This window comes from Pseudophryne corroboree, chromosome 6 (assembly GCF_028390025.1).
Source record: "Pseudophryne corroboree isolate aPseCor3 chromosome 6, aPseCor3.hap2, whole genome shotgun sequence".
Taxonomy (NCBI): Eukaryota; Metazoa; Chordata; class Amphibia; order Anura; family Myobatrachidae; genus Pseudophryne; species Pseudophryne corroboree.
In genome coordinates this window covers 325759603-325785764 of record NC_086449.1, presented here as the reverse complement: position 1 = coordinate 325785764, position 26162 = coordinate 325759603, and the positions used below count along the sequence as shown (strand labels likewise).

The window sequence follows — 26162 nt, the reverse complement described above, 5'->3', positions numbered from 1 at the left end:
TAAATGAGTACCAGGAAAGTGAGAAATATCACAGCAGAGCAATAGCTCCTCATTTCATGTCACCAGGACTTACCCTGTTTGTTCCTCCAGCTTTGTTGCTACCAACCTAGGGTATGATCGCTGGTACTGGGAACACTTTGAGGGGAGGTTATGTGCAGTTTAGAATTTCATTTAATTTTTAACAACTAAATGTAAAATCAATCTTCATCGTTACGTTGTGGATATCAACAGCATGATGGTACACTTGATAGCGCATCATCAGACTTTACACATACACACATTTACTTAAGTATATGCATTCCATGAGGGTCAGCACATACGAGTAGATACAAGGGGGTAAATTTACTAAAGCTTTTAAAAATGAAGAGTGGTGGTGTTGCCCTTAGCAACCAATCAGATTCTGTCTATCATTTTCTAGGATGCAATAGAGAAATGATAGACAGAATCTGATTGGTTGCTATGGGCAATATCACTACTTCTCATTTTTAGAAGCTTTACTAAATTTACCCCAATGTTTTTGTGAACATTTTTTCATGTGAATTAGGCCAATTGTGACCAATTTAGAACCGGCCATCTGTTGGCAGAAACATTGGGGTATATTTACTAAGGTCCCGATTTTGACCGAGATGCCGTTTTTTCTTCAAAGTGTCATCTCGGTAATTTACTAAGCAAAAATCACGGCAGTGATGAGGGCATTCGTAATATTTTGGAAGTCCTAGGAAAAAATCACGAATCAATACACCATCGGTCAAATACGCCTGCAATTTGGTAGAAATCGGGAATTTACTAAAAAGTGCAAATCACAAACACTGCCGACAATAGCCAAACACTGCCGTGCAGAAATACAAATCGTAAAAAAGTGCTAAAAAAAAACAGACCTGCTTTTTTATCCCGTGTTTGGATAGGCATGCAGGGATCCATGAGATCCGTGCATGTTTATCAGTGGGAAGGGGATGGGAAAGTGTTAATTTTTTGAAAAAAAATTGCGTGGGGTCCCCCCTCCTAAGCCAAACCAGCCTCGGGCTCTTTGAGCCGGTCCTGGTTGCAAAAATATGGGGAAAAAATTGACAGGGGTTCCCCCATATTTAAACAACCAGCACCGGGCTCTGCGCCTGGTCCTGGTTCCAAAAATACGGGGGACAAAAAGCGTAGGGGTCCCCCGTATTTTTGAAACCAGCACCGGGCTCCACTAGCTGGACAGATAATGCCACAGCCGGGGATCACTTTTATACAGCGCCCTGCGGCCGTGGCATTAAATACCCAACTAGTCACCCCTGGCCGGGGTACCCTGGAGGAGTGGGAATCCCTTCAATCAAGGGGTCCCCCCCCTCCAGCCACCCAAGGGCCAGGGGTGAAGCCCGAGGCTGTCCCCCCCATCCAATGGGCTGCGGATGGGAGGCTGATAGCCTTTGTTGTAAGTTATGAATATTGTTTTTAGTAGCAGTACTACAAGTCCCAGCAAGCCTCCCCCGCAAGCTGGTACTTGGAGAACCACAAGTACCAGCATGCGGCGGAAAACCGGGCCCGCTGGTACCTGTAGTACTACTACTAAAAAAATACCCCAATAAAGACATAACACACACACCTTGAAAGTATAACTTTAATGCATACATACACACCACCATATACACATACTTACCTTATGTTCACACGAGGGTCGGTCCTCTTCTCCATGTAGAATCCATAGTGTACCTGTTGAAAAAAATTCTACTAACCAAATCCAGTGTAGAGGGCTCCTCGGGTAATCCATTTGTAATCCACGTACATGTAAAAATAAAAAAACGGACACCCGACCACGAACTGAAAGGGGCCCCATGTTTTCACATGGGACCCCTTTCCCCGAATGCCAGAAACCCCCTCTGACTTATGTCTAAGAGGGTTTCTTCAGCCAATCAGGGAGCGCCATGTTGTGGCACCCTCCTGATCGGCTGTGTGCTCCTGTACTGTCTGACAGGCAGCACACGGCAGTGTTACAATGTAGCGCCTATGCGCTCCATTATAACCAATGGTGGGAACTTTGTGGTCAGCGGTGAGGTTACTTTCGGTCACCCGCTGACCACAAAGTTCCCACCATTGGTTACAATGGAGCGCATAGGTGCTACATTGTAACACTGCCGTGTGCCGCCTGTCATACAGTACAGGAGCACACAGCCGATCAGGAGGGTGCCACAACGTGGCGCTCCCTGATTGGCTGATGGAACCCTCTTAGACTTAAGTCAGAGGGGGTTTCTGGCATTCGGGGAAAGGGGTCCCATGTGAAAACATGGGGCCCCTTTCAGTTCGTGGTCGGGTGTCCGTTTTTTTATTTTTACAAGTACGTGGATTACAAATGGATTACCCGAGGAGCCCTCTACACTGGATTTGGTGAGTAGAATTTTTTCAACAGGCACACTATGGATTCTACATGGAGAAGAGGACCGACCCTCGTGTGAACATAAGGTAAGTATGTGTATATGGTGGTGTGTATGTATGCATTAAAGTTATACTTTCAAGGTGTGTGTGTTATGTCTTTATTGGGGTATTTTTTTAGTAGTAGTACTACAGGTACCAGCGGGCCCGGTTTTCCGCCGCATGCTGGTACTTGTGGTTCTCCAAGTACCAGCTTGCGGGGGAGGCTTGCTGGGACTTGTAGTACTGCTACTAAAAACAATATTCATAACTTACAACAAAGGCTATCAGCCTCCCATCCGCAGCCCATTGGATGGGGGGGACAGCCTCGGGCTTCACCCCTGGCCCTTGGGTGGCTGGAGGGGGGGGATCCCTTGATTGAAGGGGTTTCCACTCCTCCAGGGTACCCCGGCCAGGGGTGACTAGTTGGGTATTTAATGCCACGGCCGCAGGGCGCTGTATAAAAGTGACCCCCGGCTGTGGCATTATCTGTCCAGCTAGTGGAGCCCGGTGCTGGTTTCAAAAATACGGGGGACCCCTACGCTTTTTTATCCCCCGTATTTTTGGAACCAGGACCAGGTCAATTTTTCCCCCATATTTTTGCAACCAGGGCCGGCTCAAAGAGCCCGAGGCTGGTTTGGCTTAGGAGGGGGGACCCCACGCAATTTTTTTTTTAAGTTTAAACATTTTTTTTTTTTTTTTACAAGGTGCACAATGAAGCCCAGCACGGATCTCTCAGATCCGTCCGAGATTCATTGTATTAAAGTCGGCAGTGTTTTACAAGTCACTCACGTAAAACACTGCCTAAAAAAACGAATGACATCGACATCGGAAAAAACGAAAATGCAGAATACGGCAGCTTAGTAAATTAGTCGTAATCAATTCAAAAAGTTGCATATTTACACTTTCGATGTCATTCGTGATTGAACTTTGACCTCAAACAGGAAAATACGATTCTTAGTAAATTTACCCCACTCTGTCCATAAACAGCAGAAAACATTGCTCCACAATTATAGGCTGTTTGAAGACACTGCAAGTTAATGATAACACTTTAAAAGGCTATTATGTTCTCTTGTAGCCTTTACATTTTAGTTTTCGGCATGAATGGGAGCAAATAAATAGACAGCAGGGTACTATACTACATAAGGAAATTTCATGTAAAGTTGTACCAGTCATTAACGCAGAGTGCTGAAAATGTGAATTAAGCCCTGGTTACCTATTTCCTGGAACTCTTGTATCCTCATTCCAGAGAGCAACTTGGGTTCACATATACGGATATTCCGCACCTCACTCTCAGAGTTATTAGAAATATGCATTTGCACGGACACCATCCGATGATCTGGAGTAAAGGGCTGGCGACTGAATATATATTCCACAGAGATACCCTCCCCTGTCATACGGTGCAGCAACTCAAAGGTCCGCCCAGAGGAGAATATTGGACTAATTACCTGACAGGACAAAAATGTAGAGAAGTAACAGAGACATTATTATAAACAGGAATTAGAATGGTGGGAGTAGTAGAGATTTGTAACACTATGTCCCTACTCACGGTTGGGGTCAGAGACGTATCTGTTAAGGACAATCCTTCCAGGTCAGTCACCAGGCTGGATGAGCCAATGCTTCCTGAAGTTACCAGTGGAACAGTAGGGGCAGAGACTATGAAGAGGAGAATACAAAGAGGGTTCAGTATGATTTACCTGCGGCCATGATTCCGGCCAACAGTATACCGACAACGGCATCCCAGCCACCAGTATGCCGGCAGCGGGGCTAGCACAAAGAGTCCCCTTGCAGGTTCTATTTCCACTACATCTGTGTCATGGACACCCACAAATGGGAATAGTTCTGGTGCGCCGGTATTCTGGCTGCCAGCATTCTCAGCTGTCAGGATTACTGCGTTGTATCCTAAATGCCAGAATCCCGACAGCCGGCAAATTAAACGTATACCTACAAAGATCATATTCTTCATTTAAACACGTTCTTCTGATAACATTGTCCTTGATGCAGCATTATTATTACCTTTCTTATGTTGTTACAGGTTGAGTATCCCATATCCAAATATTCCGAAATACGGACTTTTTTGAGTGAGGCTGAGATAGTGAAACCTTTGTTTTCTGATGGCTCAATGTACACAAACTTTGTTTAATACACAAAGTTATAAAAAATATTGTATTCAGTGACCTTCAGGCTGTATGTTTAAGGTGTGTATGAAACATAAATCAATTGTGTGAATGTACACACACTTTGTTTAATGCACAAAGTTATTAAAAATATTGTCTAAAATTACCTTCAGGCTGTGTGTATAAGGTGTGTATGAAACATAAATGCATTCTATGCTCCGACTTAGGTCCCATCACCATGATATCTCATTATGTATACAATTATTCCAAAATACGGAAAAATCCGATATCCAAAATACTTCTGGTCCCAAGCATTTTAGATAAGGGATACTCAACCTGTAGTATCTCGTGCTCATTATTTTTCCCTTTGTTGTTCAATTTTATTTTCTCTTACATATTGTCAACGGTTTTTATTTTTGTATGTGTGTGTTTTTTTTATTTGATGTTAGTGCTGTATGATTTTGCTTATTGCTCTGATTTTGACCTTTCAGATTCACTGACTCTTGGATATGCATACCAACATCAACGTTGCCTTCTCTACTGAAATTATATATACTGCAACTACTGTACATATTTTTTCTGATATATTTGTAATGACTTATATATTTATGAAAACAGTATTTCTTTGTTCAAAAACAAAAAACAGCACAACGATAATAGATGCACAAGGTGAAAATTGTAGGACAACAATATTTAACAGTGGAGAAGCCCCACTGTAGTAAACCATCATTATATCACCATTTTACTCACAGTCATCAAGATCCAGCAATGACATCTCCTTTGACTCCTTGGTCTTCTTTATTACTGGTTTGGTAACGGAAGACTGAAGAAAGAAAATCATTAACATCAGCCAGGGATCGCGCTTTCTCTAACAAGTGTAAATGTACATATGTGTCCTTACACATTATTGCTCCATTCACACCAAACAACTCCTCCCAGTGCGCAAGGCCCTGTGTGACTCTACTGGCACCAGGCGTCTTTTTTGCCTCTTTTTACCCAAAAATGTGTCTTAGTCGCACTGCTGCAGCTGTGTTTTGAGTCTAGTTGTAGGAGGACACATCAACCGGCAGGGGGCATTACACAGCCACTCTGCTAATGTGTAGCTGCGAGGGCGTTAACTACGTGTGTGCAGACTGTGCTTTGCACACAGCACACTTTAGCTGAGGGCACATTGTGCACTGTGACCCCAAATGGCGGCCATATTTGTGTTGCAGCGCTGTCTGCTATAGACAGCTCTGCCAAGTTGCCAGATGGAAGGAGAAGAATTGCCAGCACTGTGCGGAGGCAGTGCTCACCTGAAGAGGATCGGAGCTTCCCCAGCCGCCACCCAAGCAAAAAGGAAATGCCGGCAGCGGGAGTTTAGGAACTAGTGACTGGAATCTGCAGTGACCGGATTACAGCCGGCGTGTTAGAGTGGCAGCATCGCTGAGGACCCAGGAGCCGACGCATCTAAGCTGAAGAAGACCCCTGTCTGCTGCCGGCATGTCCTCGGTAGTGCCTGCATGGAAGGAAGTCATCCAGGAGAAGACCAGAGATTGTAGGAAGGATCGAGCCACTCAGGAGCTGTGGCAGAGGGAAACAAAATGGTGGAGGTGTCCCCCTTCTACTTGTGGCCACAGAACACCTGACAGTGGAGACCAAGGGCGCGCAAGCACCGCAGAAGACAACCCCTACCGGCTTCAAGACCCATCAAGACCCGCGGAAGGACCCCTACAGTGAGGACTCAGCCTGAAGGACCCCCTACAGTGGAACCCTAGAGGGAGGGCGAAAGGAGTGCTCTGGTGGGATTCAGAACTGGAGGAAGCGAGCCAGCTGCCAGATCAACGAGGAAACTCTCTGCGGCACGAGCAGCCCAGTGCGATGTTATAAATCCCGTCCCTGCTCAGGAGTTCCGACGTGGCAGAAGAACCACAATGCAGGGTGGTGAGAGACACCATTTTTAATGATTTCTGAGGCACTTCCACAGCATACACTGTCCTGTAGGGCTAAGCTAACTCTGGGGAGGGAGGAGGTTGGGGGCGCTGATGTTGTTTCTTGCACACAGCGTAGAAATGTCTAGTTACAGTACTGGTAGCTGCATATTGTATATTAGGAGCCTTTAGGAAGATACATATACTTTCATTGCAATTACTATCACTATGGTCTGCTCCTGGAGTTCCCTCTTATTTTTTTGTTGCAAATGCTGAAACACCTTTATGATCAATTAACTAGTTCAACACATCTGACTGCAAATATAAATTAGGAGGGAAGATTAGGAGCTAAGCATTTTGTACCTGGTGAGAGAGATCATGTTAGAAAGTCTGTTATCAGACAGGCCAGCTGATCCAGCATCTATTGCCTCATGGCTTACCCACGGGACAAGCACTGGAAAGTGGAGTGGATGGAAATCACCTCAGAACACTGGAGCACTGTAGAAACATGACTTTACTAGCCAGAGACATTACTAACATGGCCACCAGGGCACTTCCTAAATAACCAGTAGGTGGCAGTGATGCAACTTCTGCCTTCCACAATACAGCAAACATCTACATCCTTTTTCAAACAAGAAAAACATATACATAAACTGGTGTGTAAGGGCAAGACAGTGTGACAGTTGGTAGGATCAGTGTGCAAAACATGAACAATAATAAACTGTGAATGACAAGAGTCATTGTCAACTTTTTCTAAAATTCGACGTTGAAAAGCACTTTAGGAATCTTCAACATCGATTGAAATCGATCCTATTGAGTTTCTTAAATTTGTGAAAAATCCCTTATTTACTACAAATCGATTTTTCATTCAATTTTCAAATTAAATTCGATGTTGGTCAATTTTGGGAACGGATTCTGGGCTGAATTTATGAAATCCCTTATCAAATCGAACCTCAAATCCCAAATAAAATTCCCAGCATAATCGAACAGAACTTCCTCATTGCTTCATATTGGTCCAAACGTATCACATGCACACTAGTTAAAGGGGAAGCTCTCTCTTTACACTGTATTGAAAACCTAAGTGATTTTTTTTTTAATACTTACAGCTGAAATAGTTGACAATAAACTTAGCCCTAATCTGCCTTCCTGCCTGCCTTCCACTTTCTGTGCACACATAGTCAGTTGTTACTGAAAAAACTCTGCCTGGTCTCTGTTTATTGCATAATCTTGGGGGAGTGGTTTATTTCATGTGCGATTATGCAATAGAGGGCAGCAGAGAACAATATTGAACATTTTTGCCAAATAATATAATAATATGCCTTACGAATATTATTATTATTTTTTATTAAACCAAAGATGCATTCTGTCATGGATTGGATGGCTATATGTGCCTTTATACTTATGCTCAGTAGGAGTTTGTGGATTTGACAATGGAGTCCGAAACCAAAAGCAACAGCCATAGCCTAAATAACCTTTTTTGGTGGTAGGGGAACAAATTAGAACAATATAGTATCGAATTATTATTAGTTTGTTTATAAGCACATATTGGTATCTTACATAACAACCATCCCTCTGGCATCTGTCCCACAAGAATTTTTGAAGACAGGGATGAATTGCTGAGGATGTAGGCATTATGGGAGGAATCAGGATAGGCAGTTACAACACTTGTGATTTTATAATTCATTATATCATCCAGCCTAATTGGCCAATATTGTGCTCTGGTGCTATACATTGCACATTCATGGAATAAGTATGATGGCTTTAAGTATAAATATGTGCACTATTCAACTCATGAAGCTGCTGATGGTGCTCTGATTGACTTTCCAGGGTTATCTCAGTCAGGTGTTGATTTGCATTGTGCAGGTAGGTGCACAAAATACCATAACTTTGGGCATCCATTATTACTACTTCCACACTGACCTACTGTACATGCTTTTGGGCAATTAAATAGTCATCACTATCAATTTCCTACCATTAGAATGGTGTTTAGAAGCTAAAATCGAATGTCTAACATTCTAAACATTCAAGGTTCGATTTGGAATTTGATTTAGAGTTTGTTTTCAAATAACATTTTAGTAAATGAGGGGATTCAATGTTGGGCTTATGGGAAAACATAGATGTTTTTCAGAAATTCTGTTTCTATTGGGATGTGGGTTGAATTTAGCAATAGAATCGATTTGACATTCGATTTGGTCTTTAGTAAATCTGTTCAATCCAAATCAAATGGAAATGGAAATCAAATGCAAATCCCTTGAAACACCACAATCGAACTTTAATAAATTTTGTCCCTGGTGACAAAGAAAGGTGCCACTGGGGTAGGTTCCATCTGAATTGTCTCACTACTGGGCAAGGGCAAAGGGACTGTCCAAAACCCCAACAGGTGCATGCTTCTTCAGGGGAGTCATTGTTGATGACTATGGATGGTCTGAGAGATAGGTGGATGTGGAGACTCAGACATCCACAATAGGTGGCATCTGATACAAAGCACATCCACAATAGGTGGCATCTGATACAAAGCACTGTCTGCTTCCACCAAGTAGCTGTTGGGCAAACCCAATAGAGGTCTGGATGCAAATCATCTGCCCAGGATACAATGGACTTACAAACGACTTAACTGCAGTGCCAAATTTCCCACCAGGCACGTGCTAAGGGGCACCACTTGCTTGGGGCGGCACAACAGGTTGCCCACCCTCCATCAGAGCAGCTTTTTTAAATTTGCCACTGTAGAGGGATGTAGAGGATGGGGATCTGAGGTTGGGGCTGTCCCCTAAATTATTGCTGCCATCAGGGAGGGGGAGCAGTGTGTGGATGACGTGTATTCGGTGATAGGCGTTGGGCACTAGGACCCAGGACTGCACACACATACCACTCATTCCACTGAATGGGGCTGATTGTTGGGGACTTGGAGCGGCTTGCTCTCCCTGTGCTTCATGCGGGGACCATAACAGATGGCTCCTGCCACTCCTGCATGGAAATTTTCTCCCCTGGACCCGTGTGAGAGCTGAAGACTTCCCTTTGTGTGCAGATCAGGTTGCACACTGCTAGAACTCATGTACAGGCTGGTCCTATCCTGTCGCGGGAGAAGCAGTGTAACACTGTACCAGGAATCATGGGCTGAGGTAGCTGGGGACATCTAGGCTGGGTTATATGTCCCATGCATTGCCAACACTACACCTGAACTTTGCAATTCTTAGCATGCCTTATCTGGTCACTGAGAGGGTGCAATTCCTCTAAAATACATATTATTATTATTATTATTATTATTAGAGGCAACACATTGTTTTTTTGGGGGGAGGTGGGGTGGCAATAGTGTTCTGCCTAGGGGAGCGTGACTCCTAAATCCGCCTCTGCTTAACTATCTTTAAGCAGCAACCTGGAATTCAGCAGAGTACCTTGCAATTTGTTCTCAATCTGTTGAGATTAGGCTTGGTGGTGGGAATAATGGTGCGGGTGCACTTAGACAAAAGGCGTTTAGTAGGAGAAGGAGGTATATTTAAAAATGAGGAGTGCATGAATACATCAGTTCCATCCCTGGATAATTTCTCACCGAATGGACTGCCCTTTCTGGCAAACTATTGGACTGTGCATAGCCAAGACTGCTGGTGGTGTGTGTGGTTTCCCAATTACTAGTGAAGACCTGATACCACCATTCATGAATAGCACGTCAGCATACATGGATTGTCACGTACCGAAAACTGTCTCTTCATTTTATTGATGACTGTGGTGCCTGTCAGATTAGGAGGATAATCCATCTCAAACCTGCCTGAATATGAATAAACTAAAACCAGGTACTCTTTCCCCCTCCAATCAAAGATGTCTGCAGCAACAATGGACTAAAGAAAACAAGATTTATGGTAAGAACTTACTGTTGTTAAATCTCTTTCTGCGAGGTACACTGGGCTCCACAAGGATTAACATTGGGGTGTAGAATAGGATCTTGATCCGAGGCACCAACAGGCTCAAAGCTTTGAATGTTCCCAAGATGCACAGCGCCGCCTCCTCTATAACCCCGCCTCCCTGCACAGGAGCTCAGTTTCGTTGACCAGCCCAATGCAGTAGCAGGTACTAGAGACGACAATCGCTCGTAGCCAATTACACCACACACTCACCACAGGAGAGGGTGTCAGCGGCTATGCCACACCAACCCAAAGAAGCCAAGTGCGTCAGGGTGGGCGCCTTGTGGAGCCCAGTGTACCTCGCAGAAAGAGATTTAACAACGGTAAGTTCTTACCATAAATCTCGTTTCCTGCTGCGGGGTACACTGGGCTCCACAAAGATTAACATCGGGGATGTCCTAAAGCAGTTCCTTATGGGAGGGGACGCACTGTAGCGGGCACAAGAACCCGGCGTCCAAAGGAAGCATCCTAGGAGGCGGAAGTATCAAAGGCATAGAACCTTATAAACGTGTTCCCTGAAGACCACGTAGCCGCCTTGCACAATTGTTCAAGGGTCGCACCACGTTGGGCCGCCCGAGAAGGTCCAACCGACTGAGTAGAATGGGCTTTGATGGTAGCAGGAGCTGGACGACCAGCCTGTACATAAGCATGTGCAATCACCATTCTAATCCATCTGGCCAGAGTCTGCTTGGAAGCAGGCCAGCCACGTTTGTGAAAACCAAACAGTACAAAGAGAGAATCAGATTTCCTAATGGAGAACGTTCTCTTCACATAGATACGGAGAGCCTGTACCATATCCAAAGACCGCTCTTTGGAAGACAGCTCAAGAGAATTAAAGTCCGGAACCACAATCTCCTGGTTAAGGTGGAAGGAAGACACCACCTTGGGTAAATAACCCGGACGCATTCTAAGAACCGCCCGGTCATGATGAAAAATCAAATGGGGGGACTTACAGGATAAGGCACCCAAGTCCGAGACCCTTCTAGCTGAAGCAATAGCCAGCAAAAATAGTACCTTAAGGGACAGCCACTTAAGGTCAGCGGAGGCAAGAGGTTCAAATGGAGACTCTTGCAAGGCCTCCAGTACCACCGACAGATCCCAAGGGGCCACAGGAGGTACATAAGGAGGCTGAATCCGCAACACACCCTGAGTGAATGTATGAACATCCGGAAGGGCAGCAATCTTTCTCTGAAACCAAACCGACAAGGCAGAATGTGAACCTTGAGCCTAAGTCCAGGCCCTGTTGTAGGAAGGCCAACAGTTTGGCTATGCTAGACTTGAAAATGTCATGATTGTGAGACGCACACCAAGTAAAGTAAGCATTCCAGACCCTATGGTAAATCCGAGCCTTCTACATAGTTTGAACGACCGCCTCAGAAAAACCCTTGTCCCTCAGGATGGAAGCTTCAAGAGCCATGCCGTCAAAGCCAGATGGGCCAAGTCCTGGTAAACACAAAGACCCTGAACGAGGAGGTATGGTCGTTGTGAAAGTAGAAGGGGACGATCTAGCGAGAGTGTAGATCGGAGAACCAGTGCCGTCTGGGCCACGCTGGAGCGATCACAAGTAGTTTTACTCCTTCTTGCTTGAACTTCCATATTACTCTGGACAGGAGTGACACCGGAGGGAACACGTACGGCAGCCGAAAGTTCCATGGGATTGACAGAGCATCCACGAACGCTGCTTGAGGATCCCTTGTCCTTGCTCCGAAGACCGGAACCTTGTGATTGTGTCGAGACGCCATCAGGTCCACATCGAGAAGTTGAAACACCTCTGGATGGAGGCTCCATTCTCCGGCGTGTATGTCCTGACGACTGAGAAAGTCCGCCTCCCAGTTTAGGACCCCCAGAATGAACACTGCGGATATGGCCGGCAGATGGCGTTCTGCCCACTGAAGAATCCTTGATACTTCCCTCATTGCCATGCGGCTTCGAGTGCCACCGTGGTGGCGTTGTCCGATTGTACTTGAACAGGTCTGTTCTGTATCAGATGCTGGGCCATTGTCAACGCATTGAACACTGCCCGCAGTTCCAGAATATTTATCGGGAGTAGAGACTCCTCCTTGGTCCACCGACCCTGAAGAGAGTGTTGTTCCAACACCGCGCCCCAACCTCTCAGACTGGCATCCGGCGTCAGGAGGACCCAGTTGGATATCCAGAAGAGACGGCCCCTGCTCAAACGTTGGTCCTGAACCCATCAATTCAGTGACAGGCGGACCTCCGGAGACAAGTAGATCATGTGAGATCTGATCCGGTGAGGTAGGCCATCCCACTTGGTCAGAATTAACTTCTGCAGAGGGCGAGAATGGAATTGAGTATACTCCACTATGTCGAAAGCCGACACCATGAGACCTAGTACTTGCATTGCCGAATGTATCGACACTTGCGGATGAGGTAGGAAGCATCGAATCCTGTCCTGAAGCTTCAGGACTTTCTCCTGAGACAAGAACAACCGTTGGTTGTGAGTGTCCAATAACGCTCCCAGATGTAACATGCTCCGAGCAGGAATCAGGGAGGATTTCTTCCAGTTGATCAGCCACCCGTGGGCTTTCATGCACTGGACCGTCAGATCAAGATGACACAGGAGAAGTTATGGGGAATTTGCCAGGATCAACAAATCGTCCAAGTACGGTAGGATCCTGACCCCTTGACGGCGGAGTGTAGCTGTCATGACCGCCATTACTTTGGTGAAAACTCGGGGGGCCGTTGTCAAACCAAAGGGTAACGCCCGAAATTGGTAATGAAGGTTTCCCACCACAAACCTCAGGTACTGCTGATGAGACACTGCAATAGGAATATGCAGGTAGGCATCCTGTATGTTCAGGGAGACCATTTAGTCCCCAGGCTCCAAGGCCAGAAAATAGAGCGCAGAGTTTCCATACGAAACTTGGAGACCCGCACATGCTTGTTCAAGGACTTCAGATTGAGAATGGGCCACGAGGACCCGTTTGGTTTCGGGACTAGAAACAGCGGTGAATAGTACCCCTTGCCTCTCTGAGCCAAAGTCACCTGTACTACCACTCCTGTGGTCAGGAGAGAATGTACCACCGAGTGATTGCCTTTGTCGGGTCCAGAGGAACATCTGTCAGGCAAAATCAATGAGGGGGATGATTCTTGAAGGGTACGGCGTAACCTCGAGTGACGACTTCCCTTACCCAGGTATCGGAAGTGGTCTTCAACCATTCCTGGGCAAAATCTAGAAGTTGGCCCCCCACCCTGGAATCCCCCAGAGGGAGGCCCGCCCCGTCATGCGGTAGGCTTGTCAGTTTTGGAAGCAGGCTGACGGGCAGCCCAGGCTCGTTTCGGTCTGGTCTTGGCAGGTCTGGAAGCACGAGCTTGCTTTGGGTACAACTGACCTTTGCTTTACCTGGAGGATGAAAGGGCCGAGGAAAAGTACTTTTAGCCTTCTGTGCAGAAGGAGCCGTACTAGGTAGGCAAGCTGTTTTAGCAGTAGCCAGATCAGCCACATTGAGGTCTTCTCCAAAGAGAATGTCTCCCTTCAAAGGAAGCACCTCCAGGGTTTTCTTGGAATCCCTATCCACCGACCATGATCTCAACCAAAGGATACGTCTGGCCAAGACGGACGTAGTATCAGCCTTGGCCGCCCCCGGCATCGGAGGCCGCCTCCTTAAGGTACAGAGAAGCCATGGTAATATAAGAGACATTGTCGAGCATGCTCAGATGCGTTGGGAGGCAGCTCCTCCTCAAGCTCCTGAGCCCACGCCTCAACAGCTTCAGCAGCCCATGTAGCTGCAATGGGTGGCCTATGCACAGCCCCCGTTAGGATGTAGATAGCTTTCAAACAACTCTCCACACGTCTATCCGTCGGCTGCTTCAGAGAGATGACGGTAGTTACTGGTAGAGCAGAGGTAACTACCATGCGCGCCACATGAGAATCTACAGACTTAATACTTACAAATGGAGACAGATTATCGGACGTAAAAGTGGGTGAAAACCTGGGATCCAGTGATCATCAAGCAGTATGGTTCAGCATTAAGACAGAGACTGACTCGTCCCATACAAAAACAAAGGTGTTGGATTTTAGGAAGGCTGATTTTGTAGGGATGGGGAAATGTGTAAGCGATTCTTTGGCAGAGTGGAGGAACTTGGAAGCAGTGCAGGAGAGGTGGGAAACATTAAAATGTGCAATATTGAAGGCAAAAGACCTTTGTATCAAAACTGTTAGGAAAAACACAAGGAAAAGGAAGCCAGTGTGGTTTGCAAAAGAAGTAGCAAATATTGTGAGAGCAAAAAAGATGGCTTTTAGGAAATATAAGCAGACACAAAATAATGAAGACAAAGAGATATATCTTGTTAGACAGAAGGAGACTAAGAAGGTAATCAGATGTGCAAAGGCACAAGCTGAGGAGAAAATGGCCCAGTCAGTGGGTAAAGGAGGCAAAACATTTTTTAGGTATATAAGCGAAAGGAGAAAAACAAAAGGCGGAATTATAAAACTAAAGACGGACACTGGGAGTTTTGTTGAAGGAGACAATTTAATAGCAGATCATCTTAATGATTATTTTTGCTCAGTATTTACTACTGAAAGAGAGGGGAAGGGGCCACAGTTAAGTTGCAGGGATATTCAGGAAAATGAAACAAGTACATTTACAGAGGAGAAGGTCCTAACAGAACTCTCAAAGCTGAAAGTGGACAAATCTATGTGGCCAGATGGGAAACATCCAAGGATACTAAAAGAACTTAAAGAGGTGCTGGTAGCACCATTGACAGAATTATTCAACCAGTCATTAGCTACAGGAGTAATTCCAGAGGACTGGAAAAGAGCAAACGTAGTCCCACTGCACAAAAGTGGAAGCAAGGAAGAGGCAAACAACTACAGACCAGTGAGTCTTACATCAGTAGTAGGGAAATTGATGGAAACACTCTTAAAAGAAAGAGTTGTAGATTATCTCAAATCCGGCAATTTACAGGATCCCAAACAGCATGGATTCACTAGGGGGAGATCATGTCAAACAAATCTTATTGACTTTTTTGATTGTGTGACTAAAGTGATGGATAAAGGTGGAGCCATGGATATAGCTTATCTAGACTTTAGTAAGGCTTTTGACACTGTTCCACATCGCAGACTGCTAAATAAACTTGAAAGTTTGGGATTGAATATTAGGATTATTGAATGGATAAGATCTTGGTTGAAGGATAGAAAACAGAGAGTTGTGGTAAATGGAGTGCATTCACAGGAGGGAAATGTTACCAGTGGAGTACCCCAGGGATCTGTACTTGGACCAGTGCTTTTTAATATCTTTATTGGTGACATTGCAAATGGCATTAAAGGGAAAGCATGCCTTTTTGCTGATGACACAAAGGTATGCAACAGGGTAGACACACCAGGTGGGGTAAAACAAATGATTGAGGATCTAGGTAGACTAGAGGAATGGTCAAGAGTCTGGTAATTACAGTTTAATGCCAAAAAATGCAAAATCATGCACTTGGGTCTCAAAAATCCTAAAGCTAAATATAGTATTAATGGCACTATACTGGAAACTACTGAGGAGGAAAGGGATCTAGGAGTCACTATTTCAGATGACTTAAAGGCAGGTAAGCAATGTAACAAGGCAATGAGGAAGGCTAGTCAGATGCTTGGCTGCATTGGGAGAGGAATCAGCAGCAGAAAGAAAGAAGTAATAATGCCACTGTATTGGTCATTGGTACGGCCTCATCTAGAATACTGTATTCAGTTCTGGAGGCCATATCTTCAAAAGGATATTAATACATTATAAACTGTACAAAGGAGGGCAACTAAAATGGTGCATGGCCTACATCACAAAACATACCCAGAAAGACTAAGAAATCTCAATATGTATAGTTTGGAGCAGAGAAGGGAAAGGGGGGACATGATAGAAACTTTCAAATATATCAAGGGTTTTAACAAAGTCCAGGAGGAAAACATTCTCCAAATGAAGAGAAGCAATAGGACACGAGGACATGCACTGAGGCTGGAGAGGGGGAGATTCAGGGGAAATTTGCGGAAAAACTATTTCACAGAAAGGGTAGTGGACAAGTGGAATAGCCTCCCATCAGAGGTGGTAGAGGCTAAGACAGTAGAGCAATTTAAACATGCATGGGATAGACATAAGGATATCCTTACAAAGAAATAAGGATCAAATAAGGTTAGAGATAAAAATAATGTAAAAAAAAAAAAAGGGGCAGACTAGATGGGCCAAGTGGTTCTTATCTGCCGACAAATTCTATGTTTCTATGTTTCTATGTTACAGGCGGAGGAATTTCCCAATTCTTACATATCTCCGCAGAGAGAGTATAGCGAGCCAACAGTCTCTTATTTGGTGTGAACTTAGTACCCGGATTTTCCCAGGATTCCTGACGTATGTTAACCAGGTGTTCAGAATGAGGTAAAACTTGTTTAACCACCTTCTTACGTTTAAACCTATCTGGCTTTTTAGAGACAGCCTCAGGCTCAGGATCATCAGACACCTGAAGAATGAGCCTAATAGCCTCAATCAGATCAGGGACATCCACCAATGACTTCCCTTCCCTATCAGAAACATCTGAGTCAGTGTCTGTGGGATCAGTATATGCACCATCCTCCTCAGAGGACGTGTCCGGGATAACAGTGGATTGGGAGGAGGTAATGGCCCGTTTAGAAGACGAATTAGTCTTAGGCGGGCGAGAGTGACACTTAGATTTAGACAGTGACCGGTTCAAATGCTGTAACGGAGTAGAGATTTGATCTGCACATGGCCGATTAATAGCAGGGACCATAAACTGCTGCAATGGCACAGGTGGTCCCACAGAGGGCGCCAATTTAGTTACAAGCGTGTTTAGTAGAATGGAAAAGGTAGCCCAAGGTGGGTCATTTGTTGCCCATTGGTGCTACAGACCCACTGGTGGGTAAGGAACCCCCTGAACCTGAACTCTCTGCTGCCAAATTTTCCTCCAAGATGTCTGCAGTGTCATCACCACGCAGTGTGGGAGAAGCCCCAGCTCTGTTACCTCTTGTAGCTGACATAATAGTAAGCACAATATTAGGCAACCTGGTACAATTCGTAGCAGCGATATACCTAGCAAGAACTCCCCGTGAAGTGTGACTGTGGCAGCACAACTATCGAGAATCCAAGAGATATATAGGGTGACTATAAATCACAAGTAAAAATACAAAGCAAGTATATCTTGTGAAAAAAACAAAAACTCCTATATTATACAGAAAACCTGATACACTTAGCCCCCACAGGTTATGGAATATAGGAATAGCACGCTGAGTGAAATACCCAATAAGGCAGCCACGCAGCAGCTACATGCACACACACACATATATATATAGTCACAAGTGTACCATGCAAAAATGATGCACCATAAAACTGCACTGGACTAGCAATACAAAGTAATACTCAGTATAGCTATATGTGTCAACAATAGATATAACAAAACACAGTAGATATTGGATGTATATCACAGGGTGTTTGTACCCACACAACCCTGAATGTATGCACTCTTTCTTAACTAACACTGTCCCAGTGACAGGTAGAATACTTAAGTGTCCTGTAAAATGCACAGCGCCAGAGGTGTAGCTAGGTGCCGTGGTGCCCGGAGCAAGTGTATGTTTTGGCGCCCCCTCCCTGTACTGAATTGGGGGCCTGGCCAACATGTGGTGGCATGTTATATTTGAAAAGAAAAAATATTTAAAATTCCTAAATTGACCTTGTGGAGGTAAGGGTGGAAGTTTCCTTTGGGTGCCACTAAGTTTAATGTAGGGACAGTGTGCATCGAAGTCGCGCACCAAAATATGGAGGCGTGGCTTCATGGGGAATGGGCTTGGCCACATAATAGTACCTATTACACCACACAGTATAGTCCGTTATTCACATTACACCACTTAGTAGTGTCCGTTACATTACACTACACAGTAATACTCCTTATACACTTTACATGTTACACTACTTTAGAGCCGCTTATACACGTAACACCACAGTAGAGCCGCTTATACACGTAACACCACAGTAGAGCCACTTATACACATTACACCACAGTAGAGATGCAAATACACATTATGCCAAGATAGAGAAGTGCTGCTGCAGCAGCTGGGGTAGAGAGAGGTGCTGCAGCATCAATGTAGAGAGAGGTGCTGTAGCAGGTGGGTAGAGTGGGGTGCTGCAGCAGCCGAGGCAGAGAGAGGTGCTGCAGCAGTTGGGGCAGAAAGAGGTGCTGCAGCAGGTGAGGCAGAAAGAGGTGCTGCAGCAGTTGGGGCAGAAAGAGGTCCTGCAGCATCTGGCTATAGAGAGGTGCTGCAGCAGCTGGGGCAGAGAGTGGTATTGCAGGACAGAAATAACCCTGCTACACAGCTACAAGCAGACAGTGAGACATACTGTATAATGAGGGCGGCAGAGCTCCTGCATGTGCTGGCTGTCAATGTCTCCTGCTGTCACCTGGTCTGCATTGTACCCTACCTAGTCGCTGAGTCAGAATCAGTGTCCACTCCTCCTGCTCTGTGGCTGCCTGTACAGGGGCCGATGGTATAGCAGACGGAGAGAGGGGCTTGGTCAGGCAGTAGCGCGCCCTTTATCTTTTCCAGCACCTGTAGCTCGCGCTCCATCGGAGCCACCCTCGCTACACCCCTGCACAGCGCTGGTGATCAGGCGGCTTTACAGAGGAGGATTTGCCCCAGCAGTCCCAGGAACAGCTCAGCTCTGTCGTGTGTGATGGCGGCTGACAGGGAGTGAAGGAGAGCTATGCAGCTCCCGGGCAGGAACATTTACAGAAATGGCACCCTGGGGTTGGGGCTACAGGCTAGGCTCACTCCCCCTGCTGGCATCCCCACCGGGCGCTTGCGGGCCAGTGTCCCTGTACCCAGTGTCCACACCAGCGCACGTGCAGCCCGCCTCCCACGGCCGCGCCGGATCGTGGTAACAGCGGCCAAAGAGACCCCTTGCCTCTCCTTGAATGTGCGGCCACGTGATCCTGGAGGACAGCGGTGGATGTGTGTGACTAACGAGAAGGACACCGGAGCCTCCGCTGTAGTTACCCGGCAACCAGGGCGCGGGAGTATACAGCGCCGCTGGGGGTGATGAAGCTGCAGCAAAGAATGTCTTTCTGACATCAAACGCTGCAGCCCTTGAAGTCTTAAAAGTATTTCTTTCTTCTTTTCTTCAAATAAAGCTATAATATGGGCTGCTGGAGCAGCCCCCCTGTTGATTGCCTGCTTACTGCATGGCACCAACTTACAAACTGAGCTCCTGTGCACGGAGGCGGGGTTATAGAGGAGGCGGTGCTGTGCATCTTGGGAACAGTCAAAGCTTTGAGCCTGTTGGTGCCTCGGATCAAGATCCTACTCTACACCCCAATGTTAATCCTTGTGGAGCCCAGTGTACCCCGCAGCAGAAAGTCAGGTACCTCATGCAGAGTGAGCGGTTCTTGGCCTGATGAGTCCATAGAACATTTCATAGAGAAAAATCAGAAACAAACCACTCAATGGCATCAGCCATGGAAGCCCAAAACTTGGCTTCCTTAGCTTGCTGTATGGTGGCTTTACACCAAGGCTGTCCCTGCTGTGCATAGAAACCTTGAAGGGCATTAGGAATTACAAATGCTAATCACCGAGAAATATCAGAAAGGGTCAAATCATCACAGATGGCAAATAACAACTTGACAAAGAGGTTTACATTAAAGCTCTTGGTCCATAGATATGGAGAAAAATATTGCTGTTGTGATTGGTTGCTTTGTTTCGGGGTTATGTGGCGAAACGTCCGCCAGCCAATTACAATGCATCACAATTTAGCTCTTTGAAAATGTGACATTTGGACAACTCTGCCTGTGCACCTGTCAGGTGACCTGGAACATGTGACCTGCCGATTCACAGTTATGTGTGGCCACCCACTAAGCAGGGATACTATGGGGTATCGACACCTAAGGGGGCAAAAATGGTAAAATGTTCCGCCCAGCAAACCTTTTCCCGGTTGAAACCTGGTACATCAGCTACTTCTTGTTATTGCATACACCTAGAAAGCCGGAGCCCACTACACATTAATTGAAAAATAGATGCAGAGTCAAATATCATACTGCTCTGGTCCAACATGACGTCCTAACCCACATTAACCAAACTGCTAGTGTGGCTATCCTACCCAACACATACATAGCACTCTAAAGACATTTGAATGGGCATATGTTTCCTAATTTCTAATACTTTCATATAGTAAACCATTCGCACCTTCTATCTATACTCATTAGTTTACAGTGAATGGAAGTACTAGCTAACTCCAAAACGACATTAATCACAGTGTGAAAATTCCTTTTCTTCCCGTACATCATATCTTCCTCAAACTTATTTAACTGGTAGCATTCTTAAATTACTTTGTTTCTCCTTTATATAGTTTATTTTAGATTATTTTATGCCATTATACCTATATAATTTAATATAAATTAATAATTAATATTCTTTAGCTGCAATCATTTCATTAATGCAACCCTTTAATTAGGTTTTTGTTTGCTCTAATTACATTTTATTCACATTTCTCGGAATCATTTGTTTTTGTGCCTAGGTTACGCAAACACTATTAAAAATGACTTAATTATTTGTTAGTGCACAATGGCTTTGAAGAGAGATTGCAGGGGACTCACGCTAAACAGCATGGAGACACATCTTTTGGCTCCGGTGCCATAGGGTAAGAGCCCTTTATACAGATGTTGGTGAAGACCCCAGCAAACCAATCACACATGGTGAGACTTACACTCTTCTTCTTCTTAGGCTCAGGCTGGGACTCCTCTTTCTCTTCCTCATCATCCTCTTCTGAGGAAGACTCACTGTCAGACTGGCTGCTCTCCGAGCTGCTGTCCTCTGACGCAGATTTTTGGGATGTCTTTGCAGGGTTTTTTCTCCCCCTGGAGGCCCCCTTCTGCTCCTGTTCACTTTCATCACTGTTAGGTGAGGAAATGTACAATATTTTCTTATCGATAATGTCGTATTTTTACCTTTTGTCTATAAACCGGCTCACCTTTTCCACAAGGGCTACACAATAATTTATATTATGGTATTACTTCCTCATTTAGAGTTAGATGCATTTTACATGTACATACATGTTACAGTTGCAAATAAAATAAATAAGCACATTTACATGGGTAAGCTGAGTCGTGTGCAATATGCACATACGAATCAGCAGTATTTCTGTGCCAGTCATACATTGCGTATAAATATGTCTCATGATACAGTAGAGATGCAAATTCACAATGTTAGCGGTAAATGCAATTAGCACATTAATTTATTACTACAGACTATAACGTAATGAGATTAAATACGCAGAAGAGAGAATAGTGTTTTAACAGTTTTATTAATAAATATGAATGTCATATTTCCCATATAACAGTGGTTCTCAAACTATGTGCTTAGACACCCTGGGGTGCCTCAGGGTGCCTTGGATTGGTGGTCCAGGACCAATTCAAGTGCTGGTGACTGCCAATCATAAACTATGTGGACAAACAGAAGTGAATCCTGTACCTCACCACATAACTGACCGTATGGATGACATATAAACACAATTTACTTAATTTAATAATTATTTCTACATCTCAATAAAAAACTTTTGGCCTAGGGTGCCGTGAAAATAATTCCGATACTCTAGGGTGCCATGATTCAGAAAAGTTTGAGAACCGCTGCCATATAAACACCACACTCACATCATTTGTTAATTGCTTGAAAACTTCAGTGGGAACCTTCTTTCCAACAGTTATCCAAATGGAGATGACAAGTAATCTGAATAGCTGTATGATATAGCAGCAATGCTGCTGAGTGATGCACTATCTGTTGTAGTGGTCAGTGTGCAAGCAGCCAATCTGAAGCAGCTACATAGCGCAGCTGGTGTGATCATCATCATTATCATGGACCCTTACACCAGGTCACCAGTAGTAATAATAATAATAATAATGATATTTATGTAGCACTTTTCTCCTATTAGGACTCAAAGCGCTTTACAACTCAAAATACAAAACAAGCTTAACAGTAGATATTAGTGAAATGCTTGAGTAAACGGGAAAGTCTTTAGTCTATTTTTGAAGGATTCTAGAGTGGAAGCTTCTCGCATTGTGCGGAGAAGAGAGTTCCATAGAGTCGGAGCCACAAAGTTGAAGCTCGACCCCCAGATGAATTCAGGGTGATTCTAGGTACTGTTAGTAATTTTTCACCAACAGATCGTAGTAATCGAGTGGGACAGTAAGGAATCAGAAGCTGCTTCAAGTACCTTGGGCCCTGGTCATGGCCGGATTAACAATGGGGCGGATGGAGCTGCAGCTCCAAGACCCCCATTGAAAATAGGCCCAGAGAGCTCCCTGCAGTGCAGGCAGTAGCCAGTGCTGACAGGAAAAAAAACATTTCCTGTCAGCACATACAGCAGCTCACTCACCTCCGGCTGCTCATTCACTTCCACCCCAAACTGGTCAGCCTGTGTCCTGACTGCTTCGTGTCGCAAGGGGGTGGGGCTTCGGACGGTCAAGGGGCGGGGATTCGGATGGGGCAAGGGGGCGGAGCCACGGAAATAGTTCCGAGACAGCAGCCTCCTGTCAAGACCCTTCCCCTCTTTCATGAGGCATGTTATTGTTGGAAAGCTGCAGCAGGAGTGGTATGCTGCAGCAAAAGCAATTATGTTTAGATGGGCGAGGGGGCAGGGCTTCGGATGGGCATGGGGCGGAGCCTCGGAGATATCTCTAAGGCTCCGCCCCCGGACCCATTCAAAGCCCTGCCCCCTTGTCCATCAAAACGTAAATGTTGTTGCTGCAGCATACCTTTCCTGCTGCAGCTTCCCAACAATAACATGCCTCATGAAAGAGGGGAAGGGTCTTGACAGGAGGCTACTGTCTTTTAGGAGAGCTGGGTCCCTGGATGTCAGAGCTGAGGGGGCATGCAAAACCATGTGAGTAGCAGCCCACATCAGGCCCTGAGGTCTCCTATGTAAGTGGTGTCTATGTCAGTAAGTTATGAAGGGGGTTGGGGGATGTGTGTGTGTGTGTGTGTGTGTGTGTGTGTGTGTGTGTGTGTGTGTGTGTGTGTGTGTGTGTCGCTAAGTAAGTAGTGTCTGTCAATAAGTAGTGTCAGTGTCAGTAGGTTTTGCGTTGTGTGTGTGTGTCAATAAGTTTTGCATTGTGTCTGTGTCAGTAAGTTTTGCATTGTGTGTGTGTGTCTGTGTAAGTTTTGTGTTGTGTCGTGTGTGTCAATATGTTTTGCGTTGTGTGTGTGTTAGTCAGTCCTGCAAGTGTGGCGGTACTAGATCTTGCTCGGAGGCGCCGCCAGCACCTTCTTCCTTTTCCAGGAAAAGGACTGCTGGGAACATGAATGTGATGTCATCACCCTCCCGCACCTGGCAGACTGGCAGAGAAAAAGTGACGATGGGGTGCCGGGCCAGCGGTGTGTGGGTGGTATTCAGTATACCAGTTGTTGGGATCCCGGCACACAGTATACCGGCGCTGGAATCCCGACAACCGGCATACCGACACCTTTTCTCCCTCTTGGGGGTCCACGAACCCCCTCGAGGGAGGATAGCGTGGCGCTTACGTGCGCCACTGTGCCCGCAGCGAGCCCGCATGGGGCTAATTTGTGCTCGCCCTGCTGTCGGGAAGCCGGCAGTCTGGATCCCGGCGCCGGTATGCTGGCCGCCGGGGACCCGGCCGCCGGCAGCTCATTCTACACCCCTGTGAGTAACTCTAATGGTCGGGACCCCTCCCCACAAGTACAATAAGGCTGCAGTAAGATTTATTGATCCTAAATCTTACTTAATAAATCTTACTGCACCAGCAAGACTCGGCAGTGCTGCCTCATTGTACTCTGTCCACAGCTTGAAAAACCGAAGGAGGGCATCGGAGCAAATATTCACATCATAACAGGATGAGTGCTGGGTACACAGCTTACATATAATATTTTTTATTCTATAACAAGTGTCACATCCTGCTGTCCTTGTCTCTGTAGTCCGCAGGGACAGGGGGTGTCTGTGCCATGGATTCACATAATATATAACCACTCCACCTAGTGTCACATGGTCACATCCCTTAATGACATGTGACCACGTCCACGGCGCGCAGGCACAGTACCACTGAGAAAAAAATTCTGCGTGCACCACTGGTGTCAGTAAGAAGTGTCTGTCAGTAAGTAGTGTTTGTGTCAGTACATTTTGCATGGTGTCTGTGTCAGTAAGTTTTGTGTTGTGTGTGTGTGTCAGTAAGTAGTGTCTGTCAGTAGGTTTTGTACTGTGTGTATGTGTGTGTGTGTCAGTAAGTAGTGTCTGTCAGTAAGTGTTGGGTGTCTGTGTCAGTAATACCCCTTGCACACCACAAAAATAACCTGGTATAGACTGGGTATATTGCTGGGTCGACATGTTCCGATGTGTGTTGTGAAAGGGGTCATGGGCGAATTTTGGATTGCCTGACCCGGTAATTCAACCCGGGAATAAAGAAGGGTTATTCCCGGGTTAAATAACAGGTCCGGTGCAGTGTGAATGGGTCACCCAGGTCGATGCAACCCGGGACCCGTTCACTGCATAGGGATGATCTCATCTCCCAGCGCCGCCTCTGCACCTGATGCCGACTCCATCTCCGCCCACAGATGGCAACCCGAACCGGCACATTGCCGGGTCGGGTTGGCGGTGTGTAGGGTCAAATGCCGGGGCCCACCCAGGAATGGACCCATTTCCAATTCCCAGGTGGGACCCGGCATTGTGATGTGAGAGCTGTATAAGTATTGTGTTGTGCGTGTGTCAGTAAGTAATGTCTGTGTCAGTAAGTTTATCTGTGTTGTGCATGTGTGCCAGTCAGTAATATCTATCAGTAAGTGGTGTCTGTGTTGGTAAGTTTTGTGTTGTGAGTGTGTGTGTTAGTAAATAGTGTCTGTCAGTAAGTGGTGATTGTGTCAGTAAGCTTTGTGTTGTGTGTGTGTCAGTAAGTAGTGTCTGTCAGTAAGTGGTGGCTGTGTCACTCACATGGCATAGGCCACACCCCCTATTTAGACCACACCCACACCACACTGATCACACCCCCACATCACTAGTCACACCACCGCAGCGCTTGTCACATTTCCTGCCGAGGCACACAATAGGCCCTTCCTAAATTTCAGCTCCAGGCCCATATGGACCTTAATCTGGCACTGGCCCTGGTCATGTAGGTTGTTGAAAGTGAGCAAGCCAATCTTGAAAATGATTTGCTATTTTACAGGTAGCAGTGAAGGGAGTAGAGAATGGGTGTTATGTGGCTTGAACAGGGCTGGTTGGTTAATAGTCTGGCAGCTGCATTTTGTACCATCTGCAAGCGGTACCCACGCAGGATATGTGCCGAATTATGTTATATGTACACTTATGGGAACATGCACTTAGTGTACTCAGCTTTTGTTTGCATGTCCCCATTCCACCTTTCCAGGTGTAAGGGGTCGCCATTCTAGGATATGCTTAAATCTAGATGGGTTCCAATGTATAGACAGACAGCGTCTAGTTAGACAGTCAATAGGTCAAGCTCATATGGTTGACAGGCAATAAGTCAACGTGATCAAAAGATCAACAGGTGAAAGTAACATAGTATTTGAGGTTGAATAGAGGGAAATTGCCCATCGTGTTCAACCTGTTTTAAGTTGTGATGATTCTACATACTTGCTAAATAATGTTTTATGACTAGTTAGCTACTATAACTCATGTTACCCCCGGATTAATCACGTTGATATTTTAAGTATTATAACCTTGGATAGCTTTTTCATTCAGAAATTTATCCATTCCTTTTTTAAATTCAATTACAGAGTCCACCATTACCACCTTCCCTGGTAGGGAATTCCACATCCTGAGTGCCCTAACAGTGAAGAACCCTTTCCTCTGTTGCGTTCGGAACTTTCTCTCCTCTAGTCGCAGCGAGTGCCCACGTGTCCT

At 45.7% G+C, this 26162-nt stretch overlaps 1 protein-coding gene across 3 annotated transcripts in view; it reads right to left on the bottom strand.

Moving 5' to 3' along the window:
- Positions 1-26162, bottom strand: part of AP3B2 (adaptor related protein complex 3 subunit beta 2) — a 198906-nt gene that overhangs the window by 32758 nt on the left and 139986 nt on the right. For all 3 annotated transcript variants that reach the window (XM_063926333.1, XM_063926332.1, XM_063926331.1), the window contains 4 exons: positions 21006-21192; positions 5256-5328; positions 3938-4044; positions 3605-3836 (listed from right to left, as the gene is read on the bottom strand). In XM_063926333.1, coding sequence (XP_063782403.1) covers positions 3605-3836; positions 3938-4044; positions 5256-5328; positions 21006-21192 — 599 coding nt within the window. The remainder of the gene's footprint in view (positions 1-3604; positions 3837-3937; positions 4045-5255; positions 5329-21005; positions 21193-26162) is intronic.